We start from the raw sequence: 20,235 nt of genomic DNA, 5'->3' as shown, positions 1-20,235 counted from the left end.
TATACATGTATATATATATATTCTTACTTTCTAAATTGATTAAATATATGAGAAGCAAGAGCGAATGATACTCCTTGAATTTATCCTGGAAACATTTCTTATCAGAATTAAGAGTTCAAATGTCGCTTGCTCAGAGGTGTTGTTTCCATCAGAGGTTAATATCGGAGCATGCAGGCTCTAGATTCATCTATCTACACTTGTGTTATTTTTACTCTCCTAAGGTGCAAAGAGGAATCTTGATGTATATTTCACCCATCAGGTGTTTTGTGTTCCTTTCGTTTTGAGGAAAAGAGAGAGAGAGAGAGAGATGAGCGAGAGAGAGAGGGTTGAAACCCATTTGATATATACTTCTTTAGGGTGTGGGGTGGAGAGAGAGAGAGAGAGAGAGAGAGAGAGAGAGAGAGAGAGAGAGAGAGAGAGAGAGAGAGAGAGAGAGAACACTGTCCTGCTAAGAACATCCCATGCCCCATAGGTGCAATTTCTTCCTCATCTCATTAATCTGTACATGTGGTGTAAAGAGTGTGTGTCCAACATGTGTTTTGATAAGTAATGAGTACACAAAGGTCATAGACATCACTTGGGGGTGGGTGGCTTTGTGTATACACAGTAGGGGACAGGACTTCCTGTGGACTGGGGGTAGGGGGAGGGGGGCACCTGCTGACAGAGATTGGCATTATACAAACACTAGCAGTGAGAAAGTGTGTCACTGAATAAACACTGGGGGAATTCTTTAGCTTCCTGGGTGTGTGATTTGATGGGGGGTAATCTTGTCACATTATAGGGGTTTGAATTCACAAGAATATCTTTTGATGTTGCAATTAAGATGAAAGCTGAGTGTGTGAATGTATTATGAGTAAAAATATTTTTGAAAGCACCTTTCCTTTGTGAAAATACAGCATTAATATAAGATTTTTTTTTTAGAATCAAAGTATACTTCTTTTGTACTTTACCTGTTTCAATTTTAAATGACTGGAATATTTTCAGTAATCAAGAAAGAAATCTGAAAAGAGAATGTCCTCTAAATTAAAATTTTGAAATGAATTAATGCAAAGCTACATCATTACAGTACCTAAATATAGCCATGCAAGAAGTTTCTAATTCACGACCAGATCTTATGATGTTAAATGCAATGATATCTAACATTATTGTTTGAAATAAATTAAATATATTATAGTCTGCTAAGTTCTTCAGTATATGTGGATTTGTAAAATCATAATCATAATTAAAATACTATAATTAATTAGGTTATGAAGATATCTTTTTTTAAAGAAAATTACAAGGTCGATACTTACCAATACAGAATTACATCTTTAAAAATAGAGACTGTTTATATTCATTATGTAACTTATTTATGGATGCTGCAAAGGGCATATGCAAGATATGATTCAGATTAACAGGGGAAGTTTCCTAAAGATTCAACAAAGCTATTCTGTCTCCTAAAAAACAGGAGAGAGAGGTAAATTCAATCTTACGAAAGTTGTAGCACCTCATGAGTTCAATAAAATTTTGGGAAATTTTCCAGAAGTTGATTTTTTGCCTCAGCCGATAAGGTTTGAAGATTCTGGAGGTTTACGGGGAACATCTCCCAAGTGGAAATTCTCTTAGCAGGTGCTATCTAAACAAGTTCCTCGGTAGGCTGATGGTATCTAGATGTTCTGTGATTGAGGATAGAAGCTGTGGCTCAGCGTGATGCTAGCAAATTTCAGAATTGTTGGATCTTCCAAGGATAGCAATTGGTTTAAAAAAAATTCTTGCATCCCTTTGAATTTTTTAATGTTTTTTTTTTCCTTTCAGTATTGTGTGGTTTTTTTGAGGAAGAGTCTTCTTGAAGTACATGTAGATTCACTCTGGATCCTTTATAAGTTTTGCCTGATCCAGTTTGGAAACTGTATAAAAAAAAAAAAAGAAGAGAAAAAAACCATTGAATTCATTTCAAATCAACATCAATTTTGTTATCTTTCAGCTTACCGAAAAGATGGAAAAAGTTCCATTTAATATGTGTAGATATGATATGATATCTAGATCTGGATATGATATCTAGAAGAAAATGAAAAAAAAAAATACATAAAATACCTCTGATTTTAAGTAAAACATTGAATTTTTTTTTTGTAGATTCACTTAGAATTCCTTCATTCATTTCAAAAAGATTAAATTCTTAAACATATAATTTTTTTTTTTTGGGGGGGGGGGGTCCTTATTGCATATATCTCAAATATTCAGACATTAAGGTTCTAAAAGTTGGCAGTATAGTGTCAGCTTTTAGGTGAAAAGGCCTTAAATTTTCATTAGAGTTTAAAGGGTGTATATACAGTAATTTACGTTACATAAAAGTTTAAAACTTGTACATGTAGTCGGATTCATAAGTAATCTTTTAAAAATCTAGATACAGTAGATGCAGGTACTAAATAATGTTATAAAATGTATCAAATGAAAGAATTATAACAACATACCAGCTAATGTCTATTTATTCTATAATCTTATAGATTTGGGGTTATACTCCTATCCCAATCTCCATTATTTTCCTGACAGAAGCAAATTCTATGGAATCAATTGTTCCAGCAATCCCACTCATAGCCCTGACAGCCATACACTTGAAAAGATTAATGTGTCTAAATATTGGATATTCATTATCTGAAACTCTCTGCATAGTATGCAAATTATTATCATTTTTGTTGCTGGATTTTTTTTTGGCTAAAGCAAAAGGCTTCCCTATTCTATAAATAGATGGGTGAACACTACTCACCTTGCCCCATTTATTTCCGACAGACATCTGTGTCTCCACCAAATTGTCACATGCAGGAAGGCCCAGAGATACACAGTTTGAATTTTCTCTGTAACTTGATGACCAGTGTAAACATTGATTACCTTTGGCAGTCCAATTGACTGAAAGCCTCTTCCAAAAGATCAATAACAGAGCAGAATGCATGTTATGGAGAATGCTGAGAGAGTGACAGAGAGGGGGAATGAGTCGTTCATTCCATCCGTCCGTCCATTGCAGGCCGCAGACAATGGCTGCTTATGACGAGCGATGTCAATATTGGAGTTACAGGAGAAGTCCCGCTACATTTTGCTAACTATGGGTTTGATGTTACAATACCATGGAATTTGGTGCTCACAATTTGATTAAGGATAATCATTTTTCCTTCTGGTCATATCAATCATCTGAAAACAGTGGATTATTTGGTTCTACTTATTCAGCTGCCTTTATTTGTTTGTCGTTATTGACATATTTTTTTTGTTTTTTAATTGCTGAATTTGAGTAACTGACAATAGAACAATTTTTTTTCCTTCGTTTATTCAATTTTTTCGTTAGCTTCAGTTTTTTTTGTGGTTTGACATACTGAGAGAGATTCTTTGAATATCATATTTTCCTATCAGTGGCCAGAAGCAACAGTTATGGCTCTGAATGAAAATTAAATTACTGGAAAATGAGCATGTTACATCAAGATTATGAGGACAAAAACCTTCACACTTCAGAGTTAATGGAAAACTATTGATCTAGAAGGTCTTAAGACAACGCAGGACAACCGAATGACGTCTGCAAATAGTGCCAGATCATAATGCATTTCTTACCAGGACATGGTGCCCTCCATCCATTGGTTATCTCCCGGCTAATTTCCGTGGAAACTAAACCTGGTGTTCTTCCATTGAATAATCAGTCGGTTGTCCCACATAGTAAGGGACAAGGCCTGTTTTTTTTGTTTTTTTTTGTGATATAATGTGACATAAATAAAGAATTAACTAGAATGAAATAGAAAGTGAGAACAAAAAAATAAATGCCAGGTTTGGGTTTTTTGTTGTCAGTTCAGCACATTTATGCTTTGCTGGTACTTTTAATTTTATTACACAAGGAAAATTCGTGCAGGTGACCTTTTCTACTAATTAAGGGTTAATATGACGCTGGCGGTGTTTTTGTTAAGGGTCTGCACCCCTTGAGTACAAAAAAAAAAATAATAATACTAGGAATGCAACACAGAGGCACTTGCAGCAAAATCAATATAGGTTGTCTTCATTGTAACCACACAGCCTAGAGAGAGATGTTGGTTTCCATGGCAATATTTTTTCCCTCTCTTTCTCTTTCCCTCTCATTCTCTCTCTCTCTGCTGAATGAGAGGAACATTACATAGTGCGTCTGTTGAGAGAGGCTGCAGCCAGGGCTTGAAAGCAGTGAGCCATAATTAGAAATGTCTGGAAGCATACACACAGAAGCTATATAGAAGGGCCCTATCTTAAGATTTAGGGGGGTGATAAATCTCCTGCCTGATGCCACTGTGTGCCTGCTACTTGTGGATTATCATGGGAAATAAATTTATGCTATTTTTTTTTTAGATGGAGACAATATAAATGTATGCTCGCTTCCCCTGTTTCTTGTAATGGATGTACATCTTTCTTTTCCTTTTGAAAAATATTTCATTGTAAGAATTTTATGATGCTAAGTTTTACATTTAATGGACAAAGAGAAAAAGGGTATCTTTGGAAATTTTGAAATCACGAATTATTAAAAAAAAATAAAAAATCTGTTTTGGTTACTCAATATTAAAAACACAATTCAAACCTAGCAGTATATTACATATAGTACATATTTTAAAAAAAATCAGAGTTTTAATAAATGATAAATCATTTTGTGGTGATTTTATTCCTTTTGGTTTTATCCTGAATCAAAGCACCTGCTGAGCTATATGACTTGTGACTTTTCAGAACATATGGTGCATTGGAGTTAAGTTTTAGACCACACCAAAGAGATTGTTACAGGGGTATTGCCAAGGGGTAATCTTGAAATCAAAAATCTCTATAAAAGAAGATCTTGTAACTTTGGAAAATCAATTATAGAAATGCTATATTTGAATCACTTTACATTAGGCTAATTTTTAAAAACTAAATTGCTGTGAGGGGGGGGGGGATTTCTATTGGTATGAAGGGGTGGGGGAGATTAGGATAGGGGAGAGAGGCTGTTATTGTCCAGGCTAATGAGCCAGCAATCATGTGTTTAGATTTGCATTGACTGGCAGAGAAGTAATTGACCAAAATACATGGGTCATTCTGGGCAACATGTTCCAGAAGCGGCCATTATAGAGGTCACTAGGTCAGAACAAGAAGCTCCAGGCACGCTTGGCTGACTCATTGATAAAATGTTCTGCACTCACACTTGAATGAAAGACGAAAAGTATGAGGAGAAAAAAAAATGAGTTTTGAAATGTTACAAACCTGGAACACACAGATAAAAATTTTTGGTGGTTTAGATTATATCTAACACCCAGATAGTGTCCTCACCAACAAGTATGTTTCACACTGCGGCAAACCTTGTTTTTTAGGTGTCGGTAGTCGCAAAGTCTAATTACGAGAATCTGGCTTCTAATTTGACATTGGACAAGATAATTATGTTTGTAATCTGTACGCCTAGAAAGAAAAAAAAAAAATCCTAAGAGCCATGTTGAATAATGTTCATGTTGTGTGCATGTTTCTCTGGGGCTTAAAATTTGCTGATTCATCATAATTTACATCTTGTAATAACCAGCTAAAAATTAAATAACCATGTTTTATATACCATATGTACATTCATATGATATGAAGATTTATACCATGAAGTACTTTTAGAGGGTGGGGGTAAAATTAATTTGTACCAATACATGTATTTGGTTCAAGACTTTGAGTTGAGAGTTTGTAATTGAAGGATTTCATAGTTTGATTGATCCTCAAATTTCTCTGGTAGCCAAGCAGGATCTTTGTCCACTAATATAGCATTGTCAGAACTCTTGAGTTTATTTAATATTCACAATTGTTCACAAATATTGATAGCATTCAATGGCATTCAATATTAACGAAACCACAGAGTATGGCAAGGATTGAGAATATTATTATTCCCTCTGACTGTCAAATTGTGCTCTCTTGTAAGCTTTGGTCATCTTAATTTTATATGTATAACCTAATCATTTACTGGTACAGTTGAACTTGGATATCTCGAACACTCATATCTCGAATGCAATGGATATGTCAAAGTGATTTGTAAGTCCCAACCACTTATTTTTTAAGTATTTTACTCTCGATATCTTGAATACTGATATACCGTTATTTTGAAGTTTTTAAACAGTCCCATCTAGTTAGAGATAACGAAGTCTGATAGAAGTTTAGAATAATGAATTTTAAAGGAGTCCTTTAATGATTAAAGATTATTGGGTATGTCTATTGTATTGTGCTGTACAATTTACAGTGGAACCCTTCTAATCCAAAATGAGAGTATTCTGAATACTCCATATAATGACCACACTCCTCTGGATTGGACTGAAGTTTCTTGTAGTACATGTACAAAACAACTGAGATGTTAAACTTATTCTGAAAAGGACTCTAGGTTACAGTAGTAATGGAAGTGTTGTATATATTCAGCAACTTCATTGTGTTTGGTCTTTTTTTTCAGTGCAATGCGGATCCTTCTGTCCAAAATTCCCCGGCCATGGATTGTGGATGAGAAGAAGGATGACGGATACACCGCCCTCCACTTGGCGGCGCTAAACAACCATGTTGAAGTGGCGGAACTTCTAGTCCACCAGGTATGTTATTCTGGACAAATTATGCAAGATAAAGCGGCTTAATTTGACATGGCATGCTGCAGTACTATGGATCACTGTGAAATCAGAAGAATTATTGGTGGCTCGATATTTGAGATTTTTGTGCCCCCCCCTCAAAGGACTATGTGCGGTATGGTCAAATATCTGCCCCCAATTTCAGCCAATTTTTAAATAGTATCATATAAAAATGAAATCTTCACAAATCATTGTAAAGAGGATGCCTATAACTTTAATCTTGATTTTAGTCATCATTGCTCACTCGCTGTTTATCTATGACGTCACCTAAATGACCTAATTCCCGCAGATTTGAAAACAAATGAGGATATTCTCATTTTTGCTCTATATTTTCCATTCGGAAGTATAGAGCGCAGGTCTGCTCAAGTGCGATTTTAACATATGTTTTTCTTCAGATAGTTATACATATCATACTAAAAAATGGTACTTGAGCAAGCCTGCGCTCGATGTTTCCCAGTCGAAAAATCATCGGAAAACACCCATTTTTTGCCACAAAACATCAATTTATCAAAATAATGCAATCTTCATGACGTCATTTCTACATTATGACGTCACTGTGGTGATAACCTTTTACACCTTATTTCCAATATGATTTTAACTATCTTTCACCTTATTTTAAAGCTCTTTCTAGAACTTTGATTTTGGGGGGCAAAAATTGCATAAAACTGCACTTAGTCCTTTACATTTATTTACATCTGTCAACAAGCAAAGCATGAAACAGTGTACTAATTCATTAAACATACAAAACAAATTCATGCAATGACATTTTGAGGAACCCAATCCACTAAAACTGAGTTAGGTCCAATTTTTTTTTTTTTTTTTTTGGGGGGGGGGGAGATTCTTTAGTGTGTGAGATGGTACATTTTAGTATTGGATTTATTTGCCATGTCCTGATATTGTAGGATTTAATTAACCTAATCAGAAAAGATTTAATTCAAAATTGAGTTGACAAGTAATTATTTGCCTTATTTCCATGTGATTCATTCATTTTGAAAACAGAATCATTTTTCTTCACATTGATACAATTGATAACATGAAATTGATAGTTCTGTTGTTTGTTTCTTCATCTCAGTGTCGACCAATACACACAGAATAGACTACTAATATACATGTATTTGAAAAAGTGCAGTTGATGAATGTATTTCTATGGATGCTGTGATCAATTAGGGGCTGACAGATTTCACGAAAGGTTTCTCATATGTCATTATTTTCTTTCAGGGGAAGGCTAACATGGACTTGCAAAACGTCAATCTACAAACAGCATTACACCTAGCTGTGGAACGACAACACACACAAATTGTCAGGGTACGTACTTCAGCACAAATATAATGCACACTAATACCATCAAACTGTGCAACTCAGTGCAAAGAAAGCACATCCAGACAGCACACACAAATTGTCAGGGTATGTACTTCAGCAAAAATATAATACAAGCTTATACAATTTAACTGTGCACCTCAAAGAAAGCACATCAAGACAGCACACACAAATCGTGAGGGTATGTGCTTTAACACAAATAAAACGCATAATTATTCCATCAAACTGTGCATCTCAGTGCAAATAGAGCACACCCAGTTTGTCACAGGTTGTACAATAACACACAAATGCAGTGCACACAAATATATCAAAGTTTATTCTTCATCACAAAGAGAATGTACACAAATTGTCAAGGCATAAACTTCAAGTATACAGTGCTTGTCATCTTCCCAAGTCAAGGATTTCTGATCTACATAAATCCTTCACTTGGAAAGTTGACTTTTTGTGAGAGTGCAGCACGGATATCAAATGCTAGTAAATAAACACAGCACACACAATGTTTTGGATTAACTGTATGTACTTTAGCAAATCCAGAATATTACTGTGTACTTCAACCCAAACACAGCACACTCTTCGAGTTAAAAAAGTGCACTTGAGCACAAATAAATTATATATCTACTGTCAGAATGTGCACTTCAGCACAATACAATGTGGACACAGTAAACCTCAGCTTTCATATACACTCTGAAAAAAAATGTCAGCAATATTTCCAGAGTTTCTTTCTTACATTGCAAGATTACATGACAAAGAAATCATAGAAACTCCTTGAAGTATATTATTGATTATTCTGTTGTATAGCTGTTGGTGAGGGAGGGCTGTAACCTGAACATCCCGGACAAGGACGGGGACACACCCCTCCACGAGGCACTCCGACACCACACCCTGTCCCAGCTCCGACAGCTTCAGGACATGCAGGACGTTGGCAAGGTACAAACCACCTCCAACCACCGCCTACCACAGTGGCTCAAGCCATCAACACATACTCCTTATTCTGAAAAAAAAAAGAATAATGAAGAAAATGTCTCAGTGCATATCATAGTGGTTCAAGCCACCAACACTAAAATTTCATTCTGCCAAAAAAAAAAAAAGAAAGAAAAAAAATGATTCTTAAATGAAAATGTGTCATTGCTTATCCCAGTTGCTAAAGCCATCAACGCATACTTTTAATTCTGCCAAAATAAAAATACACATGTAAAATGGTGAAAATGTAAAAGAGACAGATTTTGCCTCATCTTTGGTTTGAACCCAGGTACTTTGGCATGCAAATTCAGCAATCTACCAACTGATTGAAAGGGTTAACCCACTTAGAACTAGGGCTAGTAGAAATGTTATATATGTATTTCTTAAAATACCACAGAACTGAATAAGGAGTAAATTTAGAACTTTGATATGAATATTCACAGTTTCTGATTATAATTAAGATAATTAATGGAAAAGACAGGCTTTATATTGTTTGTTTCCCGTAACTTGATAATAATTGTAGCAACATATATATATTTACCATCATTGTGCAAAGCTGCCTGAGGATTCCATCAATATTGGCCAGCCTTCGGTACATATACTTGTTTTAAGATTTCTGTTTTATGCAAAGATAGTTGTAGTAGACAAGGGGAAGGGTGAATTGGTTTTTACTAGTTTATACACATGAAGGGATTGTTTATGCATTTGACCAAATTCAATAACACATACCTGATTTTGCTTGGTGTTTCTTTGAACACAGACTCAATATGCCAAATATCATTTGAAAAAAGTGAGCTCTGCATGTTTGAAGGAGAATCTGACTTTTGGGTTAAATTTGGCACCATAGAAAGGGGAAGGGGAGGGGGGGGGGGTTCACAATGTGAGTCATGTGACTCAGTGCTGTTTTTTTATTAGAAGGAGATAACCTTGCATTGTTTGTTTATTCTTGTGATGATGAGACGTAAAAACTAATGAGTACCGAGTTACTTAAGATTTGATAATCGTCTGTCGGATATTAGATTAAATGAATTCGCTGAATCAGATGAAAGATTTACATCCTGCCCTGTAATCATATTCAAGTAAACGTTGAGATGATTAGAAGAAGTACCACTTTGATCCCGATCAGTGACATAATGATTTGAAATTCAAATTAGATGACATTTAATTTGCTTGATGAGGAAGAAGTCGCAGGAAAAAAATCATGCAGTAATGCCTTTAGTAGGAGTTGAATTTGGAGAGAGAGAAAAAAAATGGAAGAAATAAATCTTCCTATTTATCATTTTTTGAAGTGTTTTGAATAAAACGAGCAGAATTTACATCATTCCTCAGTTTTACTACATTATTTTATGCAGTAAAGAGCCTTTTTTTTAATGACATTTGATGGGACTAAGGTTTAAACTTGACAGTTTTGATTTCGTACAGTGTGATATGACTGGAATTTAACATCACTTATCAACAATACAGTTTAGCAGTTTGTTCACTATCTGAATGAAGGTTATATAGGATTTCATGACAGACTGAATTGGTTTTCTCACTGCGTCTTAGTTTTTACCCAACCAAATATTTTAATTTTTTTTTATAACTTGGGATACATTATGCCAGTGTGCAATTTCGATCCTTTTGGATGGACCTGGTCTTTATACAGCCATCTTGACTCACCGACTTTCTATTTTTGAAGCTTCTAATGGGCCTGGGAACTCCTGGAGCCGACAAGAAGTCCAGTGCTTCTATTGCCTGCTTCCTGGCCGCAAACGGAGCTGACCTGAATATCAAGAACAAGAAAGGCCAGACCCCACTGGACCTTTGCCCCGACCCCAATCTGTGTAAAGCCCTGGCCAAGTGTCACAAAGAGAGGCATAGGTAAGTCGGGGGTCACCAACCGAAAAATAAAAATGAAATAGTTGCAAAAAATGTTGAAGAAAAAGGATAAAATTTTTATTTCCCTTTCACCCTTACTACCAAGTTTTTATGCCTTAAACATATCGACCCTTGGTTGGGTTCAAGATCAGTGGTTAAAGACAGATAATGTTAAAGGGGATTCCCTAGATTAAGCTGTTGATGGAATGCTTTGCTCTTTAATTCTTGAGACCTCAAACATATTGGCTTTTAAGGTCAAGGTCTGTTGTTAGAGACAAATATTCCAGGCCATTCTCCATTTCAAAGTCTTGATTGATTTTTTTCTCTCTATAGTATTTAAACTACAGATTGGAATAGGATTAAATTTACCATAAAATGGTCATGGTCAATGGTTAAGGCTAATCTGTAAATATAAGTACTTGATGGAGTCATTTTTTCCTTTTTTACAGTCCAAATGGCACTGCCTCTAACACGGTCATCCTGCGGAATGACCAGGAGTCACTGGAGGAGTGCATGGTCTGCTCCGACCTGAAGAGGGACACCCTGTTTGGACCGTGCGGACACATCGCCACCTGCTCCCTCTGTTCCCCGCGGGTCAAGAAGTGTCTGATGTGTAAGGAACAGGTCCAGTCCCGCACCAAGGTAAGCCTCCGGAATTCTCCCGCAGTTTATGGACCCTATGTCCACTTTATGCACTCCACACGGGGTTTCCTTAGTGTATGGAAAGTCCCATTTTAGATACAAGTCTATGGAGCCGGAAAGAAACAAGTACATGTATTACTTTCCATGGTGTATGTTTGGGGGAGGGGGTGGGGGTGGGGGTGGTGTCAGATGATTTTCTCCAAACCTTTATTCTCTTTATTTCGGGTTTACTTGTATTCATTTCTATTTTTCAGTATCTGCTGTACAGCCTGTTTTGTTTGCAAACTTCTCTAATTTTAAATCTTAATTCATTTTAAATTAAAATTAGTAAAGACTGGTAATAAAGATTTTTGAGACATACCAATACAAAAAAAAAATGATAGTTTATAAATAAATTCATAGCTTTGATGGTATGGAATGATGTTGTGCTTTCAGATAGAGGAATGTGTAGTGTGCTCGGATAAGAAGGCGTCCACTCTCTTCCTGCCCTGTGGACACATGTGTGCCTGTGATGGTAAATTCTTAATTAATAAACCTTAATTAATAAAAAAAAAATTTATTTAAAAAAAACTCATTAATTTTGATATGAAAGGGGAAATAGATACCACATTTGGTTTTTGAAATTTTACCATGTTTCAAAAATTAGAAAAAAGTATAGTATATGCATTTCATTTTGCTCAAATTTCATTGTTAGTTTCAAATCACTGGAGTGAACATGCTTATAGTTCTTTATAAATATAATTTATCAGTGTGCACAATATCTAAATCCTGCTTTACAATTCTTTGCTTGCAGGCTGCGGGCAGCTGATGAAGAAGTGTGTGCAATGCCGATCCTCCATAGAGAAGACTGTGCCATTCATTGTGTGCTGTGGAGGAACTCGTAAGTCTCCTTACAGACCTTTGCTAGGACATAAGTTTTAATATGCTTACCAGTAATTAGTTGTGCATAATTCTCTATTGAATCTGACTGTACATCTTTGAAGTAGGATTTTTTTCCCCACAAAGAATAGCATCTTAAAAATTCATACTTGTACCAGTATGTATATTTATATATAACAGCATATGTTCATTTTATTTTTAATGAAAATGATAATAACAGAAAATAATCAGAGATAATCTTGGTATTAGTGCCCAATCTAAGACAAAACAAGTGGATGATGGCAGAAACAAACATGCTCTTTAATATTTATAAAGGGAGATGCAACCTTTGTGAGAATCTATAAAAGAAAGATAACTCTTCAACTTTGTACTTGCATAACCAGAAACAAACCTGATAAGGTTTTCTGTGATGATAACTCCAGACTTTTGCATCACCAAAGGTAAAGAGAAGGTATCTGTGACGTGTATATTTAAATTTCAGCGCCTCCGGCACCACAACCCCCTGGTATAATGAACAATGGTTCCCGTGACAACACAAAAGACATACAAAAGCTACAGCAACAATTACAGGACATTAAGGATCAGGTACCATTTCTTGTATGAAGGACTTGGACACTTCTGTGGTTTTCATCAATATTCGTTGAATGCCAATTTTATTTGAATTTTGTTTTGGAGTTGATCAATGAAATTAAATGTCAATTGAAATGCAATATCTAAATGCTTATTCAATATTGTTATGGTAAGATCATCGGCCACAGATTTACGTGTTCCTTGAAACTGATTTTCACCAAATCCACAAAATATTGATGCCTGGTAATATTAATGAATTAAACCACAGTATTATTTTTGATTTGCATTGAATTAGATACTAGTAGCATTGAAAATGGCAGATGGACTTGCTGTTTCTAGAAAAAAAAATTGAAAAAGGATGGAAACATGTTGAATAAATATGGGTTTACTTTGTTTAAACTTTTCATATACATGTAACTGTAAGTAACAGTTCTCTTGGAAAACTCTACATGCAAGTATTAATAAATGATTGACTCAGACATGAATGCAAGTGCAGTTAAGGCTGAATTGATAAATCTTTCTATAGATCCACCAATAATTAAAATGCTATGTATGATTTAAAAGACAGGCAAACAACATAAATTTGACATATGTCTCTAAGGTACAATGTATCTTAAATTAAAAGATGCAAATGCACAGATAAAAAAAGAATTCAATTTTAGTTTAAAACATTTTTTTCGGAATTTTGATTTTTTTACCTTGACCTACCTGGTAATTATTTTGATTTTTTTTTTTTACCTTGACCTAATTATTTTGATGTTTTTTACCTTGACCCAATTTTCAGACTAGCTGTCCAGTGTGTATGGACCGCCTGAAAAACATGATCTTCCTCTGCGGCCACGGCACATGTCAGATGTGTGGCGACAGGATGGCGGAGTGCCCCATATGTCGAAAGGCGGTGGAAAAGCGGATCCTTCTGTATTAGTGACATTGAAAAAGGTGGATCGGTCTGCAAAAGTGATAGTGGAAAAGTGGTGGAAAAGCAAATTCCTCCATACTCTTGGTGGAAGGCAGAACAAGTCATGGATGGCATTATTTATGTGATTGACATTATTTCATGGAAATTAAGATGTTAAATTTGAAGAAAGTCCAGCTGTAAGAAAATACTGTTTTGTATATTGTACATGGATTATTATTAATTATTATTATTATTAATTTTTTCCCAGATTTTGTTATAAAATCTCAGTGTTGTTGAATCTATGTTAATGCGAATTCATTTGATAGGTTTTTTTTTCTTACACTGCCTGTTTGTTTACATAAGAAAAAAAAAACCTTGCTTGTACATGTATTCTGTGTCAGCATTGCAAGGTATGATAAAATTGAAATCCTCATTCTTCTGAATTCAATCAATCTTGTGTAGATAAAAAAAGTATGAATGTTATAAAGATACGACAGATTTTTTTTTTCAAAGTATATTTTAGTATAACTTGGTGTGGAAAGCATTTAGAATATGTCTCTTGTATGTAAATGTATGTTATAAAAAAAAATAACCTCTAGAAGTTTGAACTTTAGTTTGGGAGGGTTGATTCAAGATTTCATTCTAGAAAAAGGTTTTTGATAATGTTGATATTGAGTAAATTACCGGTACAGTACAAGTAAATGTTTTTAGAGAAATTTTCTGACAAGTTGATTCAAGTAATATACTGGTATGCATTGCTAATGACACTACCATTTTAAGGTGGAATAACACATCATCACAGAATGGCTGATCGCTGATCAAATCGACATTACCTTTTATTAAAAGGATTTTATGGACTGAAGCATATAACTTACTCCCTAGCCGAGTGGATAAAGTGTCAGACTTGTGATCTGTACATCCCGAGTTCGAATCCCGCAGGAGCTTTTGTTGTTCTGACTGGAATAATTATTTAAGATATTCATTTTTTATCCCCAAATGTCAAATTTTTCGCTTATTTGACATTTGTACAGTTTATTTGAGTGACCTTTTCCAGGTGTGTTATTCCACCTTAATGTGAAAATAAGATCCTGCAAAATAAATGCACCAGTAATGCACACCATTGGTTAGATTTTTTTGCTCTCAGTAGACATACTGGTTCATTTCAGGAGATGCAAACAAATGGAAAATGCATTTTGAATTTAAAGTTTTATTGCTCTTTTAAATCGTAGTCATTCTTTTAAATGTAAATTCTTACACTTCAAAAATTTCTTTTTCACAGGGGTTATTTTCAGTACATATATAGAATAAGCTATTATTTAACTGATTTTGTTTAGAATTCAATAAACATCAAGAAAGGATGCTACAAAGTAGAAAAATTGAAATATTTCTGTGTTGAGTTGGTGAAGATTGGTTGTTCTCTATTTTGTTCACATTTTGATGATAAAGATCTGTAGATTTGAGGAGTATTTTTCAAGATTTTTTTTGTGTGTGTAATCATAATGAAGTTTTCCTACCCTTGCCAAATCTCATCAGTATATAGCTGCATTTAAACTCACTTGTTGGTCCTGTTTAGTAAAATCAAGTACAAAAGAAGCTGTTTGTAAAAATTCAATTTCACTTTGTATTTATTTTTTCTTTTGTATGATCAGTGTTTTAAAGTTCCATTCTGTTTTCATCATGATATTAAAATATCGATCAAATTAATAGCTGTTATTGGTTTCTGTAACATTTTATAATACAATTCTTTGAAGTTTAAACATTAAATAAAGAAAACTATAAAAGGATTTTTAATTTAAAGCAATATGAGCTGTATTTTTTAGAATTTTATTTTGCTGCAAAATCCTGCTAGTATGATAAGTCTGCCTGTAACTTAAACTTTTATGATAAACGAAATTTGAAAAAAATCTTTAATTTTTGTCAGGAGAAAGATTTCACTTATAAGGAATATATAGCAGATCAATTTTTGTACAGGACAACAATAATTCAATTTTGCTCCAATTAAAGGGGCATGGTCACGATTATGGTCAAAAATTATTTTTCCGATTTTAATGTTTACAATGCTTCAGAAGGGCATTTTAATGGGCAACCAAAATTTGAGTGTCATTCATTGAGTTATAAGCAAGTTACAGAGCTTGCAATTCTTTGCTATGTAAACAAAGCTTTTGTTTACAATTTGAATGTTGAAGTGAAAATTCCAATTTAAACCTTAAATGAATGTGTTAAATGTTAGGAACTGTTTATTTATGCTTAAAACGAATAAGAAGATAAACAAATTAGCTTGAAACAGATTTTTCCTATGAAAACAAAAACGGGGCACGAGCCTTGTTTACATGACAAAGAATTGTGAGCCTTGCTTATAACTTAATGACTGACTCTCAAATTTAATATGATCATTAGAAATGCTTTCCTAAAGCATTGTAAATAATGAAAACTGAAAAATAGAATTTGCCCAAAATCGTGACCATGCCCCTTTAAGGCTTCTTAATGGCTTTTCCCACAAAAACAGAGCTAACAAAAATTTTAAAACCATGATAATTTTTGTCATTTTAGTAGAAAATTAAATGAAAATAATAAATAAAAGATTTTCTTTAAGAAAAAATTCATGGAAAAAACCCATGAAAATTGCAGCTCATATTGCTTTAATTTTTAGGTCACTCAGGTGACATAATGCAATTGGTTTTTCGTCCGGCGTCGTGCCTTGTGCATTAACTCCTTAAAAACTACAAGGCCAATAGTTACCATTTTCGGTATGAAGCATTTCTATGGTAAGAAGAATCTAAATTGTGAAATTCATGGCTCTACCACCCCTGGGGTGCCAGGAGTGGGGCCAAATACGCAAAAAAGCCAAATTTTCAAAAATCTTCTCCACTTCCACACATGTGAGGAAAAAACTGAGCTCATGGTTATTATCTCCATGAAGCGCTCTACCAAAATTGTGAAATTCATGGCCCCTGGGACAGGGGTTCTGGCTCTAGGGTACACTTTGGCCATGTAGTGAAAATGTATTACATTTTAGAAAATCTTCTCTACTCCCATATATATTTGTATAAAACTGAGTTCATGGTTATGATGTCCACTGACTCCTCTACCTTAATTGTGAAATTCATGGCCACTGGGTCAGGGGTTCAGGCTCTAGGGTGGGGCCACTTTGACCACATGTGGGGGAAAAAATGAATGCATGGTTATGATGTCCACAAACTCCTTTACTTAAATTGTGAAATTCATGGCCCCTGGGTCAGGCGTTCAGGTAGTAGGTGTGGGGGGGGGGGGGTATGGCCGTATAGTGTTAATGCATATAACGTTTAAAATTCTTCTTCTCCACAGACAAAGAACGCAGAATAAAAACTAACTGCATATTTAGAAAAAAATATCCTGTCATCTTTAATAATATTTCATGTCACCTGCATGTAAGGCAAGGGTAATGGCCGGGAATGGGGGGGGGGGGTATGAATTTGTCTCATTATTTTATTCTGCTCAGGAATTTCAATGAAAGAAATGAGTTAATTCATATGTTTAGAAAAGAAAAAATAATGAAGCTGTCCATAAAAGTTATCGATAAGATATTATGAAGCATTTGAAAAGAGTTCAGGGAAAAGGATTATAACAGTTAATGGAGTTATCTTCCCTTTCTTCTTCATAATGGAGTTATCTTCCTTTGCTTGTTCATATTTAGTAATTAATCATTAGATATAATGTAATTAAGAAGTTGTATGATCAAAATAATTATGCAAGTCTTTTTATCATTCAAAACAAAAACAGTGTAAATTTTTATTAAAATGAAAAAGTAGATTTGTTAATAGTTAAGTAATAAGAAGTATACTAGTAGCCACCTTGTTTTAGTTTATCTATGAAAACATATAAACATAAAACCTGTTTTTTGACAGATAACATACCTGGGATAAACAATGTTATTGGAATCTGTTCACTTTTTCTGTAGTATGTCATACACTGTTACGAGCTCAAAGTCTTTTGCTAAACTATAGGGTTAAGAGTCCTTTTCGAAAGATATCAGACAGGGAGGTGTATGTCATTACAATATTATAATCTTCTACTGTATAAACTCAATTAAATGCATTTATGAGACTCCTCAACAATTTTGTGTATGGGCTATGCTACTTAGGTGACCGTTAAGGCCTATTGGCCTCTTGTTATGAATACCAAGCCCAAATTCGCTGCAGAAACATAGCTCTTCAGCTCAATTGACTCACCGTTGGAAACTCACGGCCATTCTTGCATACACTTGATGACTGTGACCAAATTGGTTTCGTTTTCATGAATAATTCATGGTTTTGTACATACTGGCAAATCGTATTGCTATATCCGTGAATTCACTGCATTGCAATATGTGGCACTTTAGATCAACTTTCAAGCTACACTTGTACATGTATGTAAGGCAGCATTTTTCAGACGTACTTAAAGTATTATTATAATCTTTTCCCAATATTATTCTGGAAGTATTTATAATTATCACAGAGTTTTGGCTTTGATAGATGGTGACCTTTCTACCGTCATTCTGAATTACATTGAAAGGAAATGTACACTGATCAGTAAACAAACTTTGGTCATGAATATAAATTCTGTGGTTTTTGCATTCGTACGGATCATCATCATCATCAACTACAACAACATAAAAAGCGCCAATAACACTGTCATATCATACACCACCACAATTGTCACCACCATCATTTTCGACGTCTATCAGAACTATTGCCACCGCGATCTCTAGTTATGCCACCACCTTCCGTTTTAACATCAAAATCACCACAACTGTATTTCCATCATCGCCACCTACATGTATACATCTTCATATTATTATCCACCACTATAATATTTAAGAAATAAACAGCATGTTTAAAAGTTCACCGGGATATGAACGTGGTTGGTTACGTGATCAAACCCTGTGAAGCCCGAAGGGCTTTTCTGAAGATTTGATCATGTTCTAACCATGTTCATATCCCATTGAACTTTGAATATTGTTGAGAATTTCTTATATTTGCGTTTGAGAAAGGCAAATTGTCCAGAATTATTAACATAACAATGTTTTAGGATAACAATAATGCAGAACGATAAGCGTGTGAGGTAATCAATGTGACGTCATTAAAAAGTTCACACAGAATAAACGTTTTCGCTATTCTATTCTTATAATTAGGAAACATATTTATGTATCAAATATTATTATGTTTATAATCACCTTACATTCCTTTTTTCTTAAATTCTATTTTTCTGATTTTATTTTTTTACAAAGCCAAATTTGAGAGTCAGTCGTAGAGTTTTAAGCAAGATACAGGGCTCACAAGTCTTTGTCATGCAAACAAGGCTCGTGTCCTGTTTTTGTTTACATACATTGTATGTTAAAATATAGCGGTAAAAAATCTTTTTCAAGCTGATTTGTCCATGTTCTTATTCATTTTAAGCATCATTAAATAGAGAGTTCCTAACGTTTTACACATACATTTTAGATCTATAACTGGAATTTTCACCTCAACATTCAAAATGTAAACAAAAACTTTGTTTACATAGCAAAGAATTGTAATCTCTGTAACTCCCTTATAACTCAACGAATGACATTCAAATGTTGGTTGTTTATTAACAATGCCATACTAAAGCATCGTAAACAATAAAATCTGAAAAATAATTTTTGACCAAAATCGTGATCATGCCCCTTTAAATCTGCACTCCAAAACTCATATCACCTGGAGTTATCGGTCCAGATGGCCGAATACACATTTTTGGGAGCTTAACGCGAAAATATCAGAGCTTGTGATGCTGAAAAAAGAAATTGATGAAAAAAATGAAAATCGACGATTTTGGTAAACCTTTTTTACCAAACAAAATGTTGTTCACTTATTTTTGCAATCCTATTACAGGTCTATGAAACGTCCGGTGTTCATAAAAATGCACTCTTCTAAGGCAGTCGATGTTTTAGATCCGGTACAAGCATCGATCTTTGAGTAGCGAGAGCGGATACAAAACACAGTTTTTTTTATAATAAAGACTGCTAATGAATAGAAAACGGATTTTGTATGTATTGAACGTCTAAAAACAATTAACTGCAGATATGTCCTGGGCAGAAGAGTGTGGGGCATGTGCAGATAATGAACATTTTTATCAAAAGAAGCACACTCACAAACGCAAGTTTTAATTTGTGTTAATTGCGTTTTTCGATTAACACCCTTTATTTCAAAAGTACAGGTAGCCCATAGAGTCGAATAAGATACAGCTAATTATATTCGAAAAATGTGTGTCGGACTCAACTTTTTCAGTTTGAAAAAAAAATGAAATGCATAAGAATACTTGAAGCTCCAAGTGCCTATGCCAACTATGGTATAATAGAATTAAACATCTTACCCCCCCCCCCCCCCCCAAAAAAAAATTTTTTTTTTTGAGATAACCATAAAGGAATACAATGACACCACCACTCCCGAAAAAAACCCTCCGACGATTTTCTGTTCAGTGGTAACTGCGTAAGGACAATGGTGGCCGGGAAGATACTAGTACGCTCTGTAAGGAGGTTTGATGGTAAACCAAATACCC

At 34.5% G+C, this 20,235-nt stretch overlaps 1 protein-coding gene across 4 annotated transcripts in view; it reads left to right on the top strand.

The window, feature by feature from the left end:
- The window catches only part of LOC105341084 (E3 ubiquitin-protein ligase MIB1), a 37,032-nt gene extending 21,627 nt beyond the window's left edge, over positions 1-15,405 (top strand). For 2 of the 4 annotated variants that reach the window (XM_011447385.4, XM_011447384.4), the window contains exons 13-21: positions 6,413-6,545; positions 7,797-7,883; positions 8,694-8,822; positions 10,534-10,715; positions 11,162-11,354; positions 11,790-11,868; positions 12,148-12,234; positions 12,715-12,818; positions 13,588-15,405. In XM_011447385.4, the coding sequence (XP_011445687.1) occupies positions 6,413-6,545; positions 7,797-7,883; positions 8,694-8,822; positions 10,534-10,715; positions 11,162-11,354; positions 11,790-11,868; positions 12,148-12,234; positions 12,715-12,818; positions 13,588-13,728 (1,135 nt within the window). In that variant the 3' untranslated portion in view covers positions 13,729-15,405. Of the gene's footprint in view, positions 1-6,412; positions 6,546-7,796; positions 7,884-8,693; positions 8,823-10,533; positions 10,716-11,161; positions 11,355-11,789; positions 11,869-12,147; positions 12,235-12,714; positions 12,831-13,587 lie in introns of all 4 variants that reach the window. The other 2 variants (XM_020072507.3, XM_020072506.3) reach the window with 1 other exon arrangement.
- The last annotated feature ends 4,830 nt before the right edge of the window (positions 15,406-20,235 follow it).

The sequence above is a fragment of the Magallana gigas genome, chromosome 7, assembly GCF_963853765.1.
Source record: "Magallana gigas chromosome 7, xbMagGiga1.1, whole genome shotgun sequence".
NCBI classification, from domain to species: Eukaryota; Metazoa; Mollusca; class Bivalvia; order Ostreida; family Ostreidae; genus Magallana; species Magallana gigas.
The sequence above is the reverse complement of the archived record's forward strand: the minus strand, read 5'-3'. Positions and strand labels throughout refer to the sequence as shown.